This window comes from Hypanus sabinus, chromosome 17 (assembly GCF_030144855.1).
Source record: "Hypanus sabinus isolate sHypSab1 chromosome 17, sHypSab1.hap1, whole genome shotgun sequence".
NCBI classification, from domain to species: Eukaryota; Metazoa; Chordata; class Chondrichthyes; order Myliobatiformes; family Dasyatidae; genus Hypanus; species Hypanus sabinus.
The window spans coordinates 32,505,840-32,527,654 of NC_082722.1; the positions used below are offsets into that span (position 1 = coordinate 32,505,840).

A 21,815-nucleotide genomic window follows, 5' to 3' on the forward strand; every position below is an offset into this window, starting at 1 on the left:
ACTGAATTATGCTGGCAATAGCAATTCTTACATCGGTGCAATATGGGGTTTGACAAAATACTAGTCTCTACATCCAGCTGAATTAATTGTCCCATTCATCATGTGCTGAAAAAAATATGGTGAGCCAGTTTTCACTAATATATGTTGGTTATAGCAGCAAAATTCAACTGAATTTGGCCAAGTAGAGAAATTTTAAATACAGATTATGCTGAATATGTGTCAGAATGTCATGTACTCTAAGGCTGCTTTAAAAATAATGCATCTGGAAACTGGCCCTGCACAAATAAACTAGCGATGCTGCAGATCACATTGGAGAACATTGCAAGTTTCTGCCAACTGGCCTGGCAGTCACATTTCAAATGATACTCAATTTACATCATGTACCAGTAAAACTGGTGAAAGATTCTATGATTTGCCTTACTCATAGGTGATGGACTGGAATAACATTATTCTTTTATTTTTGGAATGAATGCATATTCTGAACAGAAACGAAGCCCAGTAACTTTCCATAACCTGGATAGATTGAATAGTGTCCAGATTTGTTATGATTTTAAGAATTCGCATTTGTGATTGTCCAAGAAGGAAAGTCTACTCTCTAACTTTTCATACTAACTTTCTCCAACTTTAACAATGGAATGTATTCATCAAAATCATAATGTACAATCATAAAAATCATAATAAAAAATTGACTGTATCTGACATCAGATTATACTATGAACCACCTCCACCCCACTCCCACTTCACTTCTCCCCCACCCCACCCCCCAATTTAGATTTCAGTGTTTTTAGGAACGTGTCTACATTCCTGCTTTATAAGTAATGCTCAGGAATTTCGCATGATCCTCCTCTGCACGTTACTCTTGACCCAACAAAAACTGCAGTGTCTCAGGCCAACTCTGATCATTTACAACCCATCTCAGTCAGAGTTGTCACCTTCTTGCTTTTGCTTTGCTACAATATGTAGCAGAATTTCATACCTACTTGCACAGCTTGGCACAATTGACCTTCTGGCAGTACAAAGGGGGGCATCCTGTAGGCATTCCCCAGTAATATTAAGAATCTTGCTGGAATTCATGCTATAATTTTATGTCCCAGTAGAGAAAGCTGTAAAGAATCAAGTTAACTGACTATTAATTCCTAAATTTCTTGATGATGGTGTAACCTATTGTTCAAAACATTCAAACCTGAGCAAATATTGCAAATGCAGTGAACCACAGATCATGAAAATGTCACCAGTCTTTGAGTTGAACAAAAGTAGGCTATTCAATTCTTCACATCTGCCGCTAATCAGTCTGATCATCACACAGCTGTCTCTTCACTTATTTGCTCCCTTTCTTCCAAATCCTTACTATACAAATTCCACAAATTGCACCTGAATGTGACAGAGATATTTAAGTTATCCTAATGAACTTAAATGTGACACAGTCTATGCTGATAGAATCACTCACAGCAGGAAGGAGAAAGGACAGACACCAGGCAAAGAGTGGTACTGATACAGCACAGTCCAGGCCCTTCGGCCTACAATGTTATACTGAGCTTTTAACCTACTCTAAAATCAATCTAACTCTTCCGTCCTACATTGCCTATAACCCTCCACTTTTTAGACATCCTTGTGTCTATCTAAGAGGCTCCCAAATTTTCCTAATGTATCACCTCCTCCACCAACCCAGCAGTGCTTTCCAGGCACCTACAATTCTTTGTGTAAGAAATCCACCTTGAACATTTTCCCTAAACTTTCCTCCACTCACCATAAAAGCCATTGCTTCCCTGGCTGTCTACTTGAGCTATGCACCTTATAATCTTATACACCTCTGTCAGGTTGCTTCTCATCCTCCTTTGCTCCAAAGAGGAAAGCACAAGCTCACTCAATCTTTCTTCATTAGGCATGCTCTCTACTCCAGACAGCATCCTGGCAGATCTCCTCAGCTTCCACACCCTTCCTATGAAGAGGTGACCATAACCGAACACAATGTGGTCTCAGCAGAGCTTTAGAGCATTGCAATATTACCTCGCGGCTCTTGGACTCAGTCCCCAACTAATGATGGCCAACACTTCTTGACCACTCTATCATCGCCTTGGTGGTTTCCTTAATTCTACTCACCAGTGCTTTTTCATGTACCCTTCTAGTTCACCTAAGACCTCAAATAGTAAAGAAAGTTGTAGTGCTTTAGCTCCAATTCTTGACTCTGAAGAAGAAACAGAACAAATCTATGCCAGTCTTAACGGGGTCCTCAGGAAGGCAGAATCACCTTTTATGAAGAATTCAGTGGAAGACTTGGTAAGGATCTCGATCTCTGCACGGGCCCATTTGGTAAAGAGGGAATAAGAGAAGCCAATGCTAACAGCTTTCTCCTCCTTGGAAAATTTGTTGAGCATGGAATTGTGATTGCCAACAAGCATTTCAGATAACATGGCAAATGAAAGACTGCATGGAATGACCTATGTTCAAAACACTGGCACCTTGTAGACTACATCAATGGGAAAAAAAGGCTTGAGAGCGCTTGCAAGAGCAGGGTTGCTGAACAGATCACAGGCCTCTTAAGATCCTTTATGTTGTACAAAAGGACACCAACATAAAAGCCAAAAGTATAACACCCTCATTTTCTATGGGCCTAGAAACACAAGGAATTGTGGAAAAATCGTGGTCAAAGGGCAGTGAATCTGTGGAATTCATTGCCACAGATGGCTATGAAGGCCAAGTCATTGGGTATATTTAAAGCAATGGTTGATAGGTTTCCTCCTGAACTTCCAGTTTTCTCCCACATTCCAAGCTGGTACATATGTGGAAGAATCTGGGAATATTGTTGAGAATGTGAAAAGAATAAAAGGGTTTAAGGTAAGATTCGTGTAAATGGATGGTTGGTGGTCAGCACAGACCGATTAGGCCTAAGGATCTGTACCATGCTGTATATAAATTTACATCCACACTAAAGTGTTATGTTTTCTGTAAGTCACACAATAAAACTATTTACATCATTCAACAGGGAGTCATTCAAAATATTCCAGTCACATTAATTAATTTGGAGGTGAATCCCATTTGCCATGTAGCTCTGCTTTTATCTTTCATTCTTAATGTGCAGAAGAATGTTCCAGATGTTTGAAAATCCACCTCTACAAAACGCCTGAGTTTCCAAAGAATATTGAAATAACTATCAAAACAGCAGATGTTTATTTCAAATTACTTAGTTTGATAACTTGACCATTGAAAATGATTTAGCTGGGCCAATGATGCTAAATATTCACTGAATATTTGTTATGCTATTAATTGATTGTCAATTAACTTGCAAGGTTTTGTGCTCTGGAGACAAGACTGTTCTTTTTTATTTACTTAATTGAGAATAATGAAGGTTACAATATCAAAATTCTGATTAGAATAACAGATACCTTGGTTTGGAAAAATCATTTTCCAAGCTTACACACACGCGTCTCCCACTACAATCTCCCAGAGCTAATTGCTCGTAGAGGCAGAATTGCTACTCTAGAAGTTAAAGGTGCAAGGATGCAACAACAAAATGACCAGATCTTGAACTGTATGTTTACTTAGTGCAGGACATGGAACTAGTGCCAACTTCATGGGCCAGAGATGAAAGGGAAGATACTAAACAGTTCCCAACCATGAGGTAACAAACCACTAGCTTCTCCGTGGTACATGCTTTCTTTTTCAGACATTAACATCTCAGAGCTACGTTTCTTATACTGACTTTTATTATCTGAGGCTGATTAATATTTTGAATATAGATCAAAAAGTAATTAATAGAACTTTGATGAGGTTTCTTCAGCATTTCAGAACTCATCATTATTAGATATAGATATATGTACATACCTTTATCATGAGAAATAGCATTTTAAACAAAATGTGTGCTGAAAGAATAGTATATAATAATAGTATTTATTGTTGGCAGACAATTTTTGCAATGAAAACTCAGATCATTATAGGTGATGCATGCATTAAAATAATCATGCTGTTAGTAGTTATTATCATTTGGAGGTAATTACTTAATATGTCTTCTTTCTAAATTTTCTCCCACAGTTCAAAGACGTACTGTTCAGTTGGTTAATTGGTCATTGTAAATTGTCCTGTGATTAGGCTGGGGTTAAATAGGTAGGTTGCTAGGCCAGACAGGGCTGATCCACGCTGCGTCTCTAAATAAATAAAATATATCAGTAACCTTTAAGATCCTTGTTTGTCTTATTATCATGTATAAAAGCAAGGAAGTTATGAAAGAAGCTTATTAAACTCTTGCATGGCTTCAGTCAAAGAAACATGTTCGGTACTGGGCTTTCAAACCCTAATAAGGTCTTGAAGAAGGTGACAAAGAGATTGTTGCATAATGATGATGTAATGTATGAACCTAATGTATGGAATATATACATTAACTTTCTCCAAGTGCATGCCTTTATTTAATTGATATGTAGTTGTATAGACACAACAAATTGGTAAAGAGTATGACTGCACCAACTGCACCAATATTTATTAGACGTCAAAATTCAGAGGAAGGTAATGAGACAGCGAGAGGAAAGAGGGAACTGAACCAGTATGGTGACAGAAAAGGCAGTCACAGATGCAAGAAAAGGGCACGTGAGAAACAGTGCACAGTACACAATGAGAGACACACAACTAGCAAAGCTAAGTAAAAATAGCACGCTGATGGTCTTAGTCGGGAAAATTGGTGAATTTGATAGTGCTAATGAAGACTGGGAATTGTATATTAAGGAAATTGAACTGTATTGTCATGCTAACGATGTGGATGAGGTAAAGAAAGTCTCTGTACTTCTTATATTAATGGGTGCTAGAACATACAATCTCTTACACAGCTTGGTAACTTCTGAGAAGCCAGCAAGTAAGGTGTTCAATGAAATAGTTAAAATTTCACCAAGCCACTTGAGCCCAAGGTGGCTAGTAACAGCTGAGAGATTTAGATTTCACAAAAAGAACCAATAAAAGGATGAAAGCATTTCTGAATACATTGCAGAACAGTGCAGACTTTCTCAATTCTGTGACTTTTAGAGATAGACTTTCTAATGCATTAAGGCCTGTACGTGGCCTTGCACACAGCGTCCTAAAGTGGATGTTGAACTTCAGAGGTTGAAGGTGATCAAGAAAGGGACTTCAAAATGAGCATCAACCCTGTGTCACACACTGTACAGTATCCCCTGCAATGTATAGAAGACATTTTTACATCTTTGGGAGGCAGGGAAAAAGTTTTCAAAGATTGACATGTCACCAGCCTATCTGCAAATGAGTTTGAGGAGTCAAGCAGGAAGTTCCTCACTATCAACACTCACAAGGGACTGTTCCAGTATAAACATCTTGTCGTTGACATCACTTCAGCTCCAGTAATCTGGCAAACAGCAATGGACCAAGTGCTCCAAGATATCCCAGGAAACCAATGTTACTTGATGATATCATCATGACTGCCAAGAATGATGAGGAACACCTCCAGAACCTTGGCAAAGTGCTTACCAGGTTGAGTGAGTATGGTGTGTGCGCAAAGAGAAACAAATGTGAGTTTTTTGAGAATGAAATCTCATATTGTGGACATGTCATTTACAAGTGTGGATTACATAAGTCACAAGACAAGATTGAACCAGTACCGCACACACTCAAACCAGAAAACATGCCACAAAGCAAGTCATACCTTGGCTTTGTAAACTACTACCATCAGTTTCTCACAAATCTTGCTACAGAGCTGCACCTATTGAATGCATTGTTGTAGACAGGAGCAAAGTGGAAGTGATCAGAAAGATGCAAAAAACCATTCAAGGAAACTAACAGACTAATATCACCTGATGAAATGCTCACCCATTATGACCTAGCTCTGCCCATCAGAATGGAGTGTGATGCCCTTATGGCACTGGAATTGTTTCATCACACATTATGAAAGATGGATCTTAACGTCCAATAGTATTTGCTTCAAGATCACTGATGAGCGCAGAATGCAACTACGCACAGGTCCACCACTACTTCTATGAACAGAAGTTTACTCTTGTGACAAACCACTAGCCCCTTGAGTTCATTTTCAATCCCAGGAAGGGAATCCCAGTGATGACTGCTACCTGGTTGCAACTTTAGGCACTTTTCCTAGAGCCCACTCTTATGACTTAGAGTTCAAGGGTATCAAACAACACAGCAACGTTGATGGCTTGTCACGTATTCCACTGTTGACAATTGAAGAAGAAAATTCTTTACCAGCAGAGGTGTTCCACACAAATTGGTGGACCAGCTGCTGGCAACAAATTCTGAAGTACAAAAAGAAACGAGGAATGATCCAACATCATAAAAAGTCTGACATCACCATGAAAGGATGGCCAGCTCATGGTAACCCAATGTTGCCAGAATTCTCATTGAGATGACACCAACTGTTGGTATGTCAACGAACACTAAAGAATGGATTTCATGTTGTGGTTCCCTCTACATTGTGCTCCAGAGTGTTAGAGAATCTGCATGAATGATACCTGGTATAGTCAAGATGAAGAGCCTCACCTGGAGCTATGTGGTGGCTGGGAATAGATAGACAGATTGAAGACTTCACCAAAAACTGCTTGGGATGCCACAAAGTTCAAAATCCACCCTTACAGGCTCCTTTACACCCGTGGGAGTGGACACCTTCACCAGCGCAAAGAGTGTATATATACTTTGCTCCGCCATTCATGGACTCCATGTTTCTGGTTGTTGTCAATGCTCATTCAAAATGGCCGGAGGTCATACCAATGAAGTCAACCACATTAGAAAAGACGGTCTCCACTCTGAGGACTACCTTCTCTGGAAATGGCTTTACTAGATCAAATTGTGAGTGACAACATACCACAATACATGTCAGAAGAGTTCACACTATTTATGAAGAAAAGTGGCATCAAACACATTGTCAGCTCCTCACCACCCAGCAACGAATGGGTTAGCTGAAAGGTTTATCCAAGCCTTCAAGAAGTCCATTAAAGCAATGGACAAGGAGGACATTTCTCTACAGCACAAGGTGGACAACTTCCTCCTTGTGCATTGAACTCTGTTCATGCAATGACAAATCAAACACCTGCGATGCTGTTCATGAGCAGGAATCTAAGGTCTCACATAGACCTCTTGAAAACAGATCTACAGAGGGAAGTGCAGAACAAAACAAGTCAGCTGATGGCTAAGTGAATCACCTAGGAGTTTCGAGGTTGGACAGGAAGTCCTAGCATGTGATTACTGAGAAGACAAGTGGACACCCGGTAGGATATCTACAAGAACGGGACCACTGATGTACACAGTGGACGTTAGAGATCATACATGGAGACATCACGTGGACCAGATACTGGATGTTCAGCCGAAAATCACACCTGAGTCAATTGCATCCAAGAAGATGGACATATTACAACCACCAGACTTACCTCTCTTTGTGATAATGTCACTAACTGCAACATGACACCTGCAAATGGAAAAGTTGTCTTTGACAAGGCACCAGCCAAATCTAATGCCACTCCACAGATCCAAAGGCACTATCCTGAAAGAAGCAGAGCGCCACTCAAAAGACTGAATCTTTAGCGTAGTGCTGTTTGTTATGGACTGTTATTGTGAAAGGATGTTTTTTGCATATGGTCTGTTTAAGGGAAATTGAATGTTTTGTTACATATACAGTTTTATGTTACATTATTCTAAAGGGGGAGGAATTGTAATGTCTGGATTTAATTTTTTTAGTGCAGTGACTCCCCTTAGCTGTAATCATTGACTGATAACTTACACATGCACATTGATTTGTTGCTCTCTCTGCAAAGTAAATATACACTTTAACTTCTTCCCTGAGCGTGTGCCTTTATTTATTTGATACATAGTTGTACAGACACGGCAGGTAATGCTAAGGGATGAAGGAGATTATTTAAATGAATGAGGCTGTAAAGTATTCACCTTAGAACAATGGAGTGAAGAAGAGATCCCTTGCAATATTTGGAAATATGAGAAGCTTATTGAAGAGAAAAAGAGTCTGTAACCAGAGAACACCAATTTAAGGTTATTGGCAAAGGTACCAGCTATAGCATGAGGATTCTTTTCTTAAAGTTTACATAGTGAGACTGGATAATTAATGACCAGTTGTTCTCTGGAATATATTAATTCAAAGGCTAGTGAAACCAACTCAATAATAACTTTCAAAAAGAAACTGCAAAAACATGGAAAAAGAGTAGGGGACAGAATGTTGGACTGTGCTGAGCAAGGCTCTTTGATGGACCAAAGAGCTTCCAAATGTAAAACCCATTCTATCAGTTGAAAAAGATAGAACTTGAGTTATTCATAATATCACTTGATGAACACACTCTTCAAGAACTGCAACGATTCAAAAAGACAGCTCAGTACTACCCAATTTAGGACATCTAAGGATGGGCAATTAAATGCTGGCTCAGTCTGTGAAGCCCACATCCCTTTTGTGCAAACAAATATGATTCTGCGCAAGGAACTGCTTCCTCTATTAGAACCTTTCTTTCTCAAGTGTCACTAACAAATGGAGACTACTAAGTGCATGTCAATGAACACTGCATGAGAGGTTCAATAGCTGATGGCACCTAATTTGCTTTTGAACCTGTTATCATCATTTGTTACCTCCAGGCTTTTGCTAAATATCTCATGGCTATAATCCCATATTTTAAATGTAAAATACTTCAGGCTATGTAAAATTCCACTGCCCCTTGTCCCAAATCACACCAAGTGCTATTCACTCATTTTAAATGTTGAATTTGCATCAATGTATTCAGATTTTTATCTTCTATTTCCCACCATTGACAACTGGTCGTTAATCATCCAGTCTACATTTGCTTCTGAAAACTGAGACTTTACCTCTCCTTTGTGCTTTAAGATGTTCCTTGCAACTTACAATAAGATTTTGTTCACCTGTTCCAATAGCTATCAAGTTTAGTGTCAAATTCTGTTTGATATCTTTCATGAAAATAGTTCTGACCTATTTTACTATAATAAAGCTGCACATACAACCGCTGTTAGCAGTTGTATAATTGTGATAGCTTTTCCTGAAGAACCACAACTTCAAAGACTTGAAATACAGTTGGAAGCATCAAAGTTTTGAGCACAGCAGGCAACCATTTGGTGGAGAATGTTTATGCCAGTACTTGACGAAAACAAACCCAAATTAATTCCATTGCTCTGTGCTCTTTCCTAAAGCTTTCAGTTCACATAGCTTTAAAGTGTTACATAAATTTCTCCAAAATTACACAATAGTTCTGATCTGAAGCACTGCCTATGGCTAAGCAATGCATGGTCTAACAATCCTTTTTGTAAGGATTTTCACCAGGTCCCTCCCAACTCTCAGCAAAAATTATAAAGATTTACACCAAGGAAGAACTTTCCTCCATTTGATTTATAACTTAATATGCCTCCATTAAATCTTCCATTATATCAATAGCTTCCCATTCTTGACATTATTCTAATAAATCTGCAATTTAGCCTATCTGCAGTTATGTTGTTGGCTTTACAACTTGGCAAATCTACTCCGATTTCCTTTTGCTCTTGTTTAGCCTTACCAACATCTCATAAGCATTTCCCATTACTTCTTCACTCACATTCATCCCAATTTGTAAAGTTCAACATACTTTTGGCTTTTTTTAGGCTTTCATCTAATTGTAGTCATACTTTCATGTGCAAGAATTATGCAGATTGACCTGGCCCCTGTCTGCCCTTCTTTCTCATGATAATATAGGTTTTTACCTGGCATTTTCTCCTGGAGATCCCTATTAAACTAATAGGGAATATTGGGAGAAAAAGGTGAAGGGTCAAAAGAGCTGCACTATACAACTAAATCAAATCTTGTAGCATAGCCTGTGCTGGATTAGAAAAAGGATTTTACCTTATCGTTATTCTTTTCTGTAACTGGAGACGTAGAATCAGAGAGATTCAAAAGGTGATCACAGGCATGTTACATTGGAGCTGGAGTGAGTGGTGACACTTGCAGGCTGCCCTCAGCACACCCTCAGGGGTGTTTAATGTTAACACAAATGACGCATTGTATGTTTCGATGTACATGTGGCAAATAAACTTGAGTTTTTGAGCTTGAGATAAGTTTGCTGAAATAAAAATTGTCAGAGAACTGCATTCTCTATACCCAAATTGGCTAATCTATTACCCACATTGCAAGAGCTATTAACTCTCATCGGCTGCAAAGGTCTTGGGATATTAGGAAGACATGGAAGCTGTTGTATAAATGTAAGCCTTAAGCTAGATGACAGCTCAAGCAGATCTGTGACCTTCAATATGTTTGAGTGATTCAGGCTTTGATGGACTCAAATGGAAAGCTCGCTTGGCTTGATTAAAATCTTTCCAGCTGACACACATTGAAGGAGTTGCATAGGCAAAGACAGCCAAATGTTCAGTTTTTTCCCCCCTATTTTTTGCTTTTTTTAAAGCGAAATGCATGTTGCTACTTGAGCAATTCTCAGTCATCTGGAACTGCTTGAGGAAGACAAAGGGAAATATGGTTGATTGCAGGGAATATACATTGGCAGTACCTATAGTAACATTATCATTAAGACTGTCCAGGAAAAGTCAAACAATATATATTTTAACATCTTCCACAGCAACATTAAAATCCATTGCTGCAAAACTGCCAAATTCTAGAAATGTTTTCATGAAACAAGAAAGTAGAGGATTAAACCCTGGCTTTCATTTCTTCACATAAATAAAATCACCATGGCATTTACTAAACAGAAACACACTTACAGATTTAAATTACATTTAATCTATTTTGATTGTTCTTTGGTGGTTGGATGTGTTATTGATATCAGGTCCTCATTTTAATATTAAGTCTGCCACAGAGGCAATGAAAATTTTGTTTTACTGCTGAAGCAACAACAGGAAATGCTGGAAATACAGTCAGACAGCATCTAGAGAGAAAAACAACGTTCACAATTCAGGTATGTGTCTTTTAAACAAAATAGTGAAAAGTTAGCTTTGTATCTCTCTCCAAGTCAATGCCTGATAATAGATGCAAAATTCTCATTGACCTCGAAACAGAAGATAAACCATAAGATTACCAGGGACTTGAATGCATTTGAATATTGTGCCCCAAAATTCTTCTAGCATCTTCTATTTTTATCTTTGATTTCCCTCCTTTGAAGTTTTGTTTCTCTATTTGTTTGAACTCAGAGTGGGCTTTGGGTGAAGGAAAGGACAAAACTAACATTTATTGCAACCATCAGCATCATTGTTAACGCCAGGTTACTTTAACTCCCAAACTCACCAGTCAGACACCAGGTTTAGACATATAATTTTCCAAACTCCTATTTCTTTCTGGCACTCATTATGTTTACATCAAAACATTCTGCAACCTCCCACTTGAACAATTTTCTTGACAGGATCTCAAAAGAAGTTCAAGCCTTTGCTTTCCACCATTCATTACCTTCTCCTCCAATCTGCAGGTTATTCAGTTCCTAATTTACTGCTGTTTAGTTACAGACCTCAACAGCATTTTTAATTACTTGGTCACATAAAGCAAGGACACTTGGAATGTAGTGTGCTCAGTGCAAATGCCAGCTTACACCAGGTAAGGACATAGTATTGATCACAGCACTTCCACGCTACACAAAAACAGGAATTCAAAATGTGGTGGTTAGTATTTCATGGTAGCAAACCAATAGGATTCTTATTGCTGGCCATTGCCTGGGGTGCTTTAGAGTCAAGGGATTGTTAAAACACATTCAGCCTATCAGTACTTTTCTCTGGCTCTATCTCCATGCTGAATAAATCTCTCTCAACTACTTGTCCAAATAACTTTTTAAGGTGCTGATTAATTCTGATTCCTCCATCCTTATATACAAGAAATTCAAAATTTTAATTACTCACCAAGAGCGATTCCTTTTTCTCTCATCCTTTTTGCCCAAAGTTTTAAATCTCTGCTCCCACTCCTTGAACATTAGCTGAGAAGAGCTTTGCTCTATTCAGATCAGCTTCTAATGCTGCATAACCATTATTATTACTTTTATATTTCATGTGGAGGGTCTCCTTCTGAAACGTCAACTGTTTATTGTTTTCCATAGACGCTGCCTGACCTGCTGAGTTCCTCCAGCATTTTGTGTGTGGCATTAAAACGTTGCCAATGCTCCTAAAATTGTGATCTGGCCCACAGTCTTCCCTCAGAAAGATGCAGTAAATGGAAACACTGGAATGGTTGAGGATGAGAGGGTGTTCAGTGAACTTGACTTGTCTTCAGCCACAATCAAAGGCTGCAGATATAGACAATTGTTTTAAATGACAGTTTGAAAAAAAAATGATGTCTCTCAGAGAAATGCCACTGTGAACACTTCTCTGAGGAAAAAAATGTTTTCTTCAGCAGGAATTCAGTGCTCAGTGAAATAAATAGCATCACAGTCTCATTGACCTCAGGCCACAAGATCACCCACGAGCATTACCAGGGACTCAAATGCCTTTGAATGTTGTGCTTCAAAGTGCTGGTGGCAACTATTCTAGACATTAGGAAGTTCCCAGGATATCGTGGGACATTGTTTAACACTGGTGTCTCACAGCTCCACAAAGTCGTGTCTGATCTCCGATGCCGTCTGTGTGGAATTTGTGTGTTCCCCCTATGACTGCAGGAGCTTCCCTGAGAGTCCAGTTTGCTGCCACATGCCAAGATGATTGATAAGGTAGTTAGTGAGTTTAGGTTATTTCTAGTGTAAGAGAATGTTGGGGCGGGCAGAACTGATAATGTTTATGGGCGCTCAAGGGTCGGCACGGATGTGGTGAACCAAACGGCCTGTTTCGGTGCTGTGGAACTCTATGAAATAATGCTGGTGAATTCTTTCCTCTATTTGCACATACAGTACGTTATCCTAATTGTCTTTCGACAGCATGCTCTCACTGCTTTCATAAATCTGAGATTACTCTTAAACTTCTAATATTGCATAACAACATTGTAAAACTATTTGGCCCTCAAGTTTCTCTCAGCTCTCAGAGAATCCCACCAATCTCATTCCCTCACTTAACTCCCCGTGACCTATTCTCTTTGACGTGACCAACAACTGCACCGAGGTGCTCTGAATTCACAGCGAGCTACCAATCAGCACGCCTTCGGTATGTGGGAGGAAAGCAGAGTGTCAGAGGAAAAGCCGCATTGTCACAAACTCCTCACAGACTACACCAGGGATTAAGAATTGCACCTGAGTCGCTTAGGCTAAGAGGCAGCAGAAGTATCTGCAATGTTGCTATCTCACCGAACCCAAAATAAAATCCAGCGTACAGGGCATCAAAATATCAGAGGCAATATTTACTTTGGATTATTTAAGACAGTCACAGATAAGCCAATCAGATCTTTCTTCAACCTGCCACATGCAAAGTGGAACTTCTTACCTGAGCTTCCTTCAGGCGTTCAAAGTCTATGCTGAGGTAGGCTTTGATCCCATCCATGGCACCCGGTAACGTGATTCCATGGATAAGCAGCACAAACAACACCATATAGGGCATGGTCGCCGTGATCCACACCACCTGTAGAGAAAACCAAGGGGCAGGAGCACTTTACTCCATTCTGATCACAGCTCTTATAAAAAGATGAACAAAGCCATTACATTTCAGACCCCTATCCAATTGTGCTGACATTTCAAACAGAGTGCTTACGAAAGTGAAATTATTATGGAGACTTAATCTAAACTGTAAGAAAACCAAATCATTAGCCACAATATAAAATTTAAAAGGTAGAAATTAATGATATTTTATCTACCAGCTAGCATCATATTTTTTATACTAGATAGTTCAATAATACGCCTGAGAAAATTATATCCAACCTAATATGAGAGGCTGCTACATTGCAAAGCAAAGTGATAGAATTATTCACCAACAGAAACTACAGGCTAGATTTGCCTCGAAACCATTGTCTGGGAAATCCTTGCTTTTTCCCACAGAATTCCCAGGAATCCACTGATTCCTATAAAAAAGTATGTGGACATGCATGTGGAAATGCTGAAACCAGGACTCATTGCGGAATCTGAAGGCAGAGCACCAGTTTCCCGTGATATGTCAGCAGTTACACTGGTAAATCTGCCTGCTGAATCCTGCACTCGGTTAGATAGGACACAGGTTAAATCATTCCATTTGTTTCAACAGAAAACGGTGATTAACCTTTTTAGAAATTCATGCCTTTTGTCGTAATGGATTTTATTTCATACCCAAGGGCAAAGCTTAGCCAGCTGTTAAAATAGTTGTGTTACTGGGCGTAGTTCTGGCCCTACAGTATGATGATTTTTAAAAGGCAGAAGGGCCTTGCTGACCATATCAGGGGCGGTTCCTTTCAACAAGTTGCTGTTAAAACATCTGCTCCAGCTAACTGTGGACCTATTGCAATGTTACCAACAGCTTCCTATAGAATGGGACTTCTCACATCTTAAATGGAAAAATATCTGTCCTGTGTGGTAATGACACCAGCTTTCCTATAAACTGAAAGGGAGATTATCGGGTCATGTTCAGAAAGTACTTAGTCAGCCCAGTCCTTCAAAGGACTGACCAGTGATGTCACCATGCCACTTGCAACATGTAAACTCTGGTTCACACTGTAGACAAGGCTGCACTGAAGACCCAAGTATGGATCTGATTGTCCCTAATGTCAATCCTAGAATCACTAAATGTCATATTGTTGCCTACACAGTGCCAGGCACAACAGGAGGCCCAAACACCAGGCTTGACCATGGACCATGGGTGACCAGCCTGAACCTGTGACCGGCAGCAAAGGACCAAGCCACAGAGATCAGGCATCAAACAGAGTGGGATAAGAGATCAATGACCCAATGATCTGATCTTCTGGCTCTGTGTCCACATCGAGTCCTGGATCAAGGTGCAATATGGAAGAGCAGACGTTAGATGCTCTGACATTGGTGTGGAGCACTGGTTGAGTACACTGGTCCAGTACTGATGGATACAGAAAAGTCAATGTGTAGCACATACATAGGAACTAGTTAAAACAAGTCTGTCAGAGTAGAACTTTGGACTACTCTACTGGTGGGCATAGGCCTCTTGTTGGCAATATAATATTGGATTGACATAGGTGTGAACAATCCTCTAACTAAAGTACAACACCAGTGTGCCCGTAAGTTAGTCACTGGCTATAGGAAACCAAGCTACTTTATGGTTTGCACAAGTCTCCTGCTACCGATTCAGCTTGAAAGAGCCTGTTTAAAGCAAAGGTATGGAGGAATTGTGCTATCCCTATTACAACTTTACACACTGAGTTTATTCTTGTTAGAGGATGACTTGTGTCTGCAAACTTGAGGGATTCCAGGATAAAGCCGGAGTGGAGAATTATAGTGGCTATTGAGCGTGGACAATGAAGGAAAATGCCCAGATTACTAATGTGGTGAAGTGGGAAAGGCTTGCCCTCCAACAGGAAGATGTGAACAGTTCACTTGATGTCTTTACTTGATGTTTTTTGTTCTTCGAATGGCCTGCATCCTTGTCTTTGAACCTTGCATTTGAATTTCATCAACACACTTCGAAAGCAACAGTGGTCAGGCCTGAAGCTGGGAACTGGCAGATTGTACATTATATTCTCCTTTTCTTACTTGATAGAATAAATAACATTTCATACCACATCCATGGTGCAGGAGGTGGACTGGCCTATTCATCCTGTGGTGAACCTGGAGCTTTGTGCTATTTCCTGAACATCCTTCCATAAGAAAACACAACCACAACATGTCAGGGGAGCTCCTACAGCATGTTCCTTGGGGATGGGTACCATTTCACTAACCCTAATCGAGCTGGTAAAAGGCTGGTGAGTCTGAGCAAATTACTGCTGCCTAAACCTATTGGACCTGCAGTAAGTGTGTCTCACGTTACATACAAACATATTTTAGCTTTACTAGCAACACTTCAGTGAAAGTATCTTTTTTCTGCAAACACACAGCACTAAAATAAACAGTGCAAGCCAACTGAATTTGTAGGCCATATTGTCTATTGCACACTAACAAGTTGATTTAATTTTCACCTTCCTCTTACTGGGAAATGATATAAATATGTTAACAGTAAAACATTTTGATTAAATGTCTTAAAGCAGCCAATGTTATTATTCTGCTTTTCCCCAAACAGTGTGTGTTGTAAAACGAACACCAGGGATATTAAATCTGTTTTTGTTAATGAAGAACAAATTGAGTGTATCTCCTGTCTCAATGAAAGTCTATTAGATAACCATAATAGATATCAGATTAGAGAAGACAACTCATACATGCTGTAAAAAAATTAAAAACTACGCAGAGCTTTTCAATCATGGGTCTTCTGAAAACATTGTTTGCTTGCCTTGCAGTTTCTAGAACTCTGTCCTTCAACAGAACCTTCTTCAAGAACCATGTAGCAGATGATTCAACCACTGGGAGGAAGTTGCAAGTTCTAGCCTTTCCTCAACTAACAGCCGCTCATCTTCACATCCTCACTGGAGTCTCTGGATTCGTTTCAAATTGTGCACTGTGTTCCAATCTTTTAATTCCAATTTGGATTAAAAATAGAAAAAGTTGTAAACACTTAGCAGGTCGGACTACATCTGAGGAAAGCAAAGCAGAGTTAATATTTCAGCCTGAAGACCCTTTGCCTATGAGCTGAAATGTTAGCTCTGTTTCTCTTTCCATGGAAATACTGAGTGTTTTCAGCATTTTCTGTTTCTTCTTTCAGTTTTGCACCACCTGCTGCTGTTTGATTAAGCTCAGCTCATGCCAAGGCGAATTCAAATGTTTGGAGAGATTACTTCTGTAATAAGTAGCACATTTACCCAAAACCCTGCAATCCAATATTAATTTTACTTTTTTTATTATAGGCTTAAAACTGGAGAAGGATTACTAGCTTTGTTCACACAGCACTGCAAACTATTTTAAGGTCCAAGTATCATTTTAGCAGTGGTATTATGGAGATATTGCTATAGGTTACAATGATGAAAATGATCATTAATTTCAACAGTTTAAAATATTGATAGGGCAAAAGCATTGGGGGAGGTTGGTGGGTGGAATTGCAATACAGATTGGCAGAAAGATGTTGACATGATTTGGACCAGTATCTAGACTTATCAGATAAATTTTGTCTTATACTTTTTCTATTTATTGTTAATCCAGTATCAAACTCACACGAGTAACAAGAAAAAGCCTTCAGCAACCACACTCGTCATCTGATTATAGAGACAATATCTAAATTTGCAGATTCAAACATCGGACTTCTAAGGAGCTTATGAACACTTAGTCTTGTTTTGAGCTTGTGAGGAAATGTTCCAATTTCGCTTGCTTCTTGATAGAATTTAGTGTGCTTACTTACTGGGCTTTGTTTGAGTGACTGATGTTTTCTCAAATAAAGTATTAGAGATGATGAGAAGTCAAACACTGTACCTTTCCTGAAGTCTTTACCCCTTTCCAGAGACTGAAGTAGAGAATGATTATCACAACAAGCAAGCAGAGGAAAAGCTGCCATCTCGGCAGCCCCAAGTTATGAATTCCAGCACTTTCATGGAGATTGAGAACGCCCCGTCTAGGAAAACAAATATCAAAAATTATAAGAAACTAGATAGGTGCAGATTTGCCTTTGTAACATAACTGCAACATTCAATGGACTTGCACCACCAGATAACTAAAGAGTTGTGGTCAGCCGAGGAGAAAGGCGTCAGAACGTCAGGAAATCTCTACATGGTCACACTGAAGGAGCTTCCTCATACCAACTCTGGTAGTCCCAGCACACGACAACTATGCACATGGAGCTGTGACAGGTCCTGATGGTAGGATCAGCTTGGGATTTAGGATAACTGGGCAGAGGGAATGGACTACTGGAAGACCCAGAAACTGATATATTGAAATTAGACTATTTTGTATTGGCTGAGAGTGCAGAGAGACAGAGCATGATATACTCTTTGGTCTGGTTACTTCTCAAGGATCATCTGAGATCTTGCTGAGTGCAGCTTGCACATTTTGCGATGTAAGGATCAGTGACTTTGATGGGTGGGTGGAAGAAGAATAATTTCTTGTCATCTTCCTCTTTCTCTTTTTTCTTTTCCCTTTTCCCCTTCTGGCTCCCCTCTTTCTTCTTCCCTTCTCTTCACCTGCCTATCACCTCCCTCTGGTGCCCCTCCTCCTTCCCTTTCTCCCATGGTCCACTCTCCCCTCCCATCGGATTCCTTCTTCTTCAGCCTTTTACCGTTTCCACCTGTCAACTTACAACTTCTCACTCCATTCCCCCTTCGCCCCCCACCTACCTCCCCTCTCACCTGGTCTCACCTACCACCTAGCTTGTACTTCTCCTCCCACACCTTCTTATTCTGGCCCTTCCTCCTTCCTTTACAGTCACGAAGAAGGGTCACAGTCCAAAATGTCGACTGTGTATTCCTTTCCATAAAAAGCTGCCCAACCTGCTGAGTTTCTCCAGCATCTTGACTGTGTTACAAAAAATAATCACAGCTCTTATTGAAACAATTGTTCATGTAATACTGGTTTACTTTGGTCTATTAGTTTCAGGCATACTCATTTCATTTATTTTAAGCCAGGTGCAAATGCCCTGGCGGAAAACAGTAGAGGGCAGGACGGTGCATTGTAATCTAAATTCGTTACAGTGCAGGCTGGAAGCCTTGCCACTGGACTGTCTTAATTCTTATGGTCACAGATCTACAACACAAAACTGATCTAATTATTAAAGTGGGGAGAAGCAGCAGAGATGGAGCTCTGCTGTAACTCTACCAGCTTCGTTATATGGTGACATTAGATCATTAAATAAAAGAGATTCAGTCTTTTACACATAGCCCTCTGAATCAGTAAAGTCTGTTTTTCTGTGACAGTACAGTGCAAGACATAAAAATTACTGTTAAGTTGCAAAAATAAATAATAGTGCAAAAGACAAATAACAAGATAGTGTCTATGGGTTTATAGAATGTTCAGCTATAACACTTTTAGAACATAGAACATAGAATAGTACAGCACAGTACAGGCCCTTCGGCCCACAATGTTGTGCCGACCCTCAAACCCTGCCTCCCATATAACCCCCCCACCTTAAATTCCTCCATATACCTGTCAAGTTGATTCAATGTTTTGTATTTTCAATTTCTATATTATCGAGGAGTGTGTGCATTGCTGCAAAATGAAACCTCAAAATTCTGGAGGATAAAGTACATCAAGAATTAAACAAACCCATTCTTATCTTTCTCATAACACACAAGAAGTCATCAGCTTATGCCAACTTCAGCGCTGTTCATTTTTATGGGGAGAAGGCAGGGGAAAGGGGTTGAGAGAGAAAATAAATCAGCTAGGATTAAATGGCAGTGTGGACTCATCGGGCTGAATGCCTTAATTCTGCTCGTATGTCCCATGGTCCTATGGTCTGAATATTACCCCACCAAATTCCCTATAACCTGTTCTCTCTCACCTGCCCATTCCACTCACTTCACTGATCTCCTTATCTGAACATCTAGCACGTCCTTGAAATGAGGGGGGAAACTGTAGTAGCCAGGGAAAACCCATACAGTTGGGGGGGTGGAGGTCAGAAATGAATCAGATTTTTCATACTCTCAAACCATCAGCACTTCAATTATATCCCTGAAGTGCTAATTAAGTTTAGTTCTCTTACAGATTTTCATCGACAACTATTAAGTATGACTTAAGAGAGGTTATAGGAAATTATTTCAAAATGGAAGCTTATTTTCATTCTCATCCAAACTTGCAGCTGCAGTTATTCCAAAGTTAAATCTTATCATGCTGGTCCAGAAACCACCACTGTATCTGTATCATTAGTATCAAGATGCTAACACTATTTAGTGGTGTAAAACTTGATTAATTGGTAAATGCTTTATCACTAGATACAAAATACGTCTATAATACGCTACTGGACAGAGGTCAGGCACACATAACTGGTAATTATTATAACTGAGGTCCAATATATGCAATTATTTTATTTTCACAAGAGCATGGATCTTACCCATTTCAATAACATAGAAAGATTACAATAGTAGCATATACTGTTGCATCACAATAGTAATGTAATCTTATGGTAAGGCATCAATGGTGCAATGCATATGCTCTCGGGAGTGCTGGTACTTGGGAGTCTTGTCAGTGGGGTAAATTACTCATAAAATAAGCAATACGACAGCCGATTGACATCTCAGTTCCAGTGCAGCGTCTGGAACTGTTCATTCTTGCGGTTACCTGTGCCCATTTCTTGCTGGGCATTCAGTGGCAATTTGCCAGCTCCAACTCCAATCGTAGGCTAAACCCTAATTTATTCCAGGTCCTAATATTCAATTCAAAGCACTGAAAGCTTCTGTGCTCTGATAATACAATAGCTATTACAAAAATTTATTTATTAAAATAACTACGATATATAGAGCCTATATACTAGGGTTACGTTCTTGCACAGTAACTGGATTCAAAGAAATCATTGATGTTTTTTGTTATGAATGCAGAATCTGATGATATTTTGCAACAAGGGTGGGGTACTACAGGTGGTGGGACAGGAGAAGCTTAGCAAAATGACTCAACTGATGCAGTAGCAACACAGCTAAGGTCAGCTTCAAGATCCGCTAATCCTTTGATCCACCATGTCTGTGACTGACAAGGTAATCAGATGCAGACTTGTCAAGAGAGTATACAGACTTGGAGGGATATATCCTTCCAGGAAGACTTTCTCATCCCTGCTTTGCATCGTCGAGAAAGATCAATGCCAATTTTAATTATACTTGAACTCTGTTTAGTCTGCATTTAGGAGAAAAACCACAAGTTGCTAGTTTGTATGGTTACAACAAACATCAAACAGAGAAGTTATACTGTTAGATATTATACAAGCTCTGCTCTTTGAACATTTGTATTTAAAATGATCACCATGAATATGTCGCGCCTAGAAATTGTACATAATACCTAAACCTGACTTCAAAACATTTATTAACTATACACAAGCAAAGGGTGATCAATATGTGACCAGGTCCAATGTGATTCAAGAAATGACAATGTTAAATATGCGATAAAACCACTTGGATGACGCCTGCCTTAAAGTCAAGTAGAGATGTCCTCCTCAGTACTCTGTGGTGACACTTGTGGACTTACCCCCACACACGGTCGTGTTAGTTGTTAATGCAAATGAGGTATTACACTGTATGTTTTGATATACATGTGATAAATAAATAAATCTGAATCTGAATGTTGAAACATCCATTTTCCAAGTCTACACTGGCAGCACTCCCCAGCCTTTTTTCTGCAACATTGAGACTGCTTTGGTCCTGCTTCCTACACCTATATTTCAATTTCATCAACTTTGCCTCCATTTCCACACTTCCTTTAAATTTACTTTGTACATATCTAACGTTTCTCTCCCTTTTTGCTATTTCACTGTCTCCCAACCTGGAGACAGACTACGCACTGACAATTTTTACAAACATATTGACTCTTACAGTTACATTGACTATACTTCTTCTCACCCTGAAACTTGATTTGTGACTTACTCTCTGTGGATCACCGCCTGTTTTAGAATTTGATTTAAAAGTTTTATAATTAATCCCATTACATGCACTGTTCAGGGATAGAGTGTTTTTATGAAAGAGTTTAATATTCAGTCTAAAGTGAAGTACTTAAGTGGCATTGTTCACTGATATGAGAAAAAATGGCCAAGGGAGACTGGAAAATTAGTTTAAAAGATTTGTCAGAAATTTTATAAGGGAAATTAGATTGAAAAAGATTGCCAGTGGATAAAGATGTTCAAACATTTAATTAAATACTTCTTAGCTTTCAAAATACATTCAAAGTACATTTATTATTATCATCAAAGTATGTATCCAATCTACAACCCTGGAATTCATCTTCCTCACAAACAATCACAAAACAAAGAAAAACCATGGAACCAACCCATTCAAAGGAAAACAT

The 21,815-nt window shown here is 39.3% G+C and overlaps 1 protein-coding gene across 2 annotated transcripts in view; it reads right to left on the minus strand.

Annotated features, from left to right (window-relative positions):
• Positions 1-21,815, minus strand: part of slc6a2 (solute carrier family 6 member 2) — a 134,510-nt gene that overhangs the window by 60,980 nt on the left and 51,715 nt on the right. For both annotated transcript variants that reach the window (XM_059992812.1, XM_059992811.1), the window contains 2 exons: positions 17,316-17,454; positions 13,318-13,452 (listed from right to left, as the gene is read on the minus strand). In XM_059992812.1, coding sequence (XP_059848795.1) covers positions 13,318-13,452; positions 17,316-17,454 — 274 coding nt within the window. The remainder of the gene's footprint in view (positions 1-13,317; positions 13,453-17,315; positions 17,455-21,815) is intronic.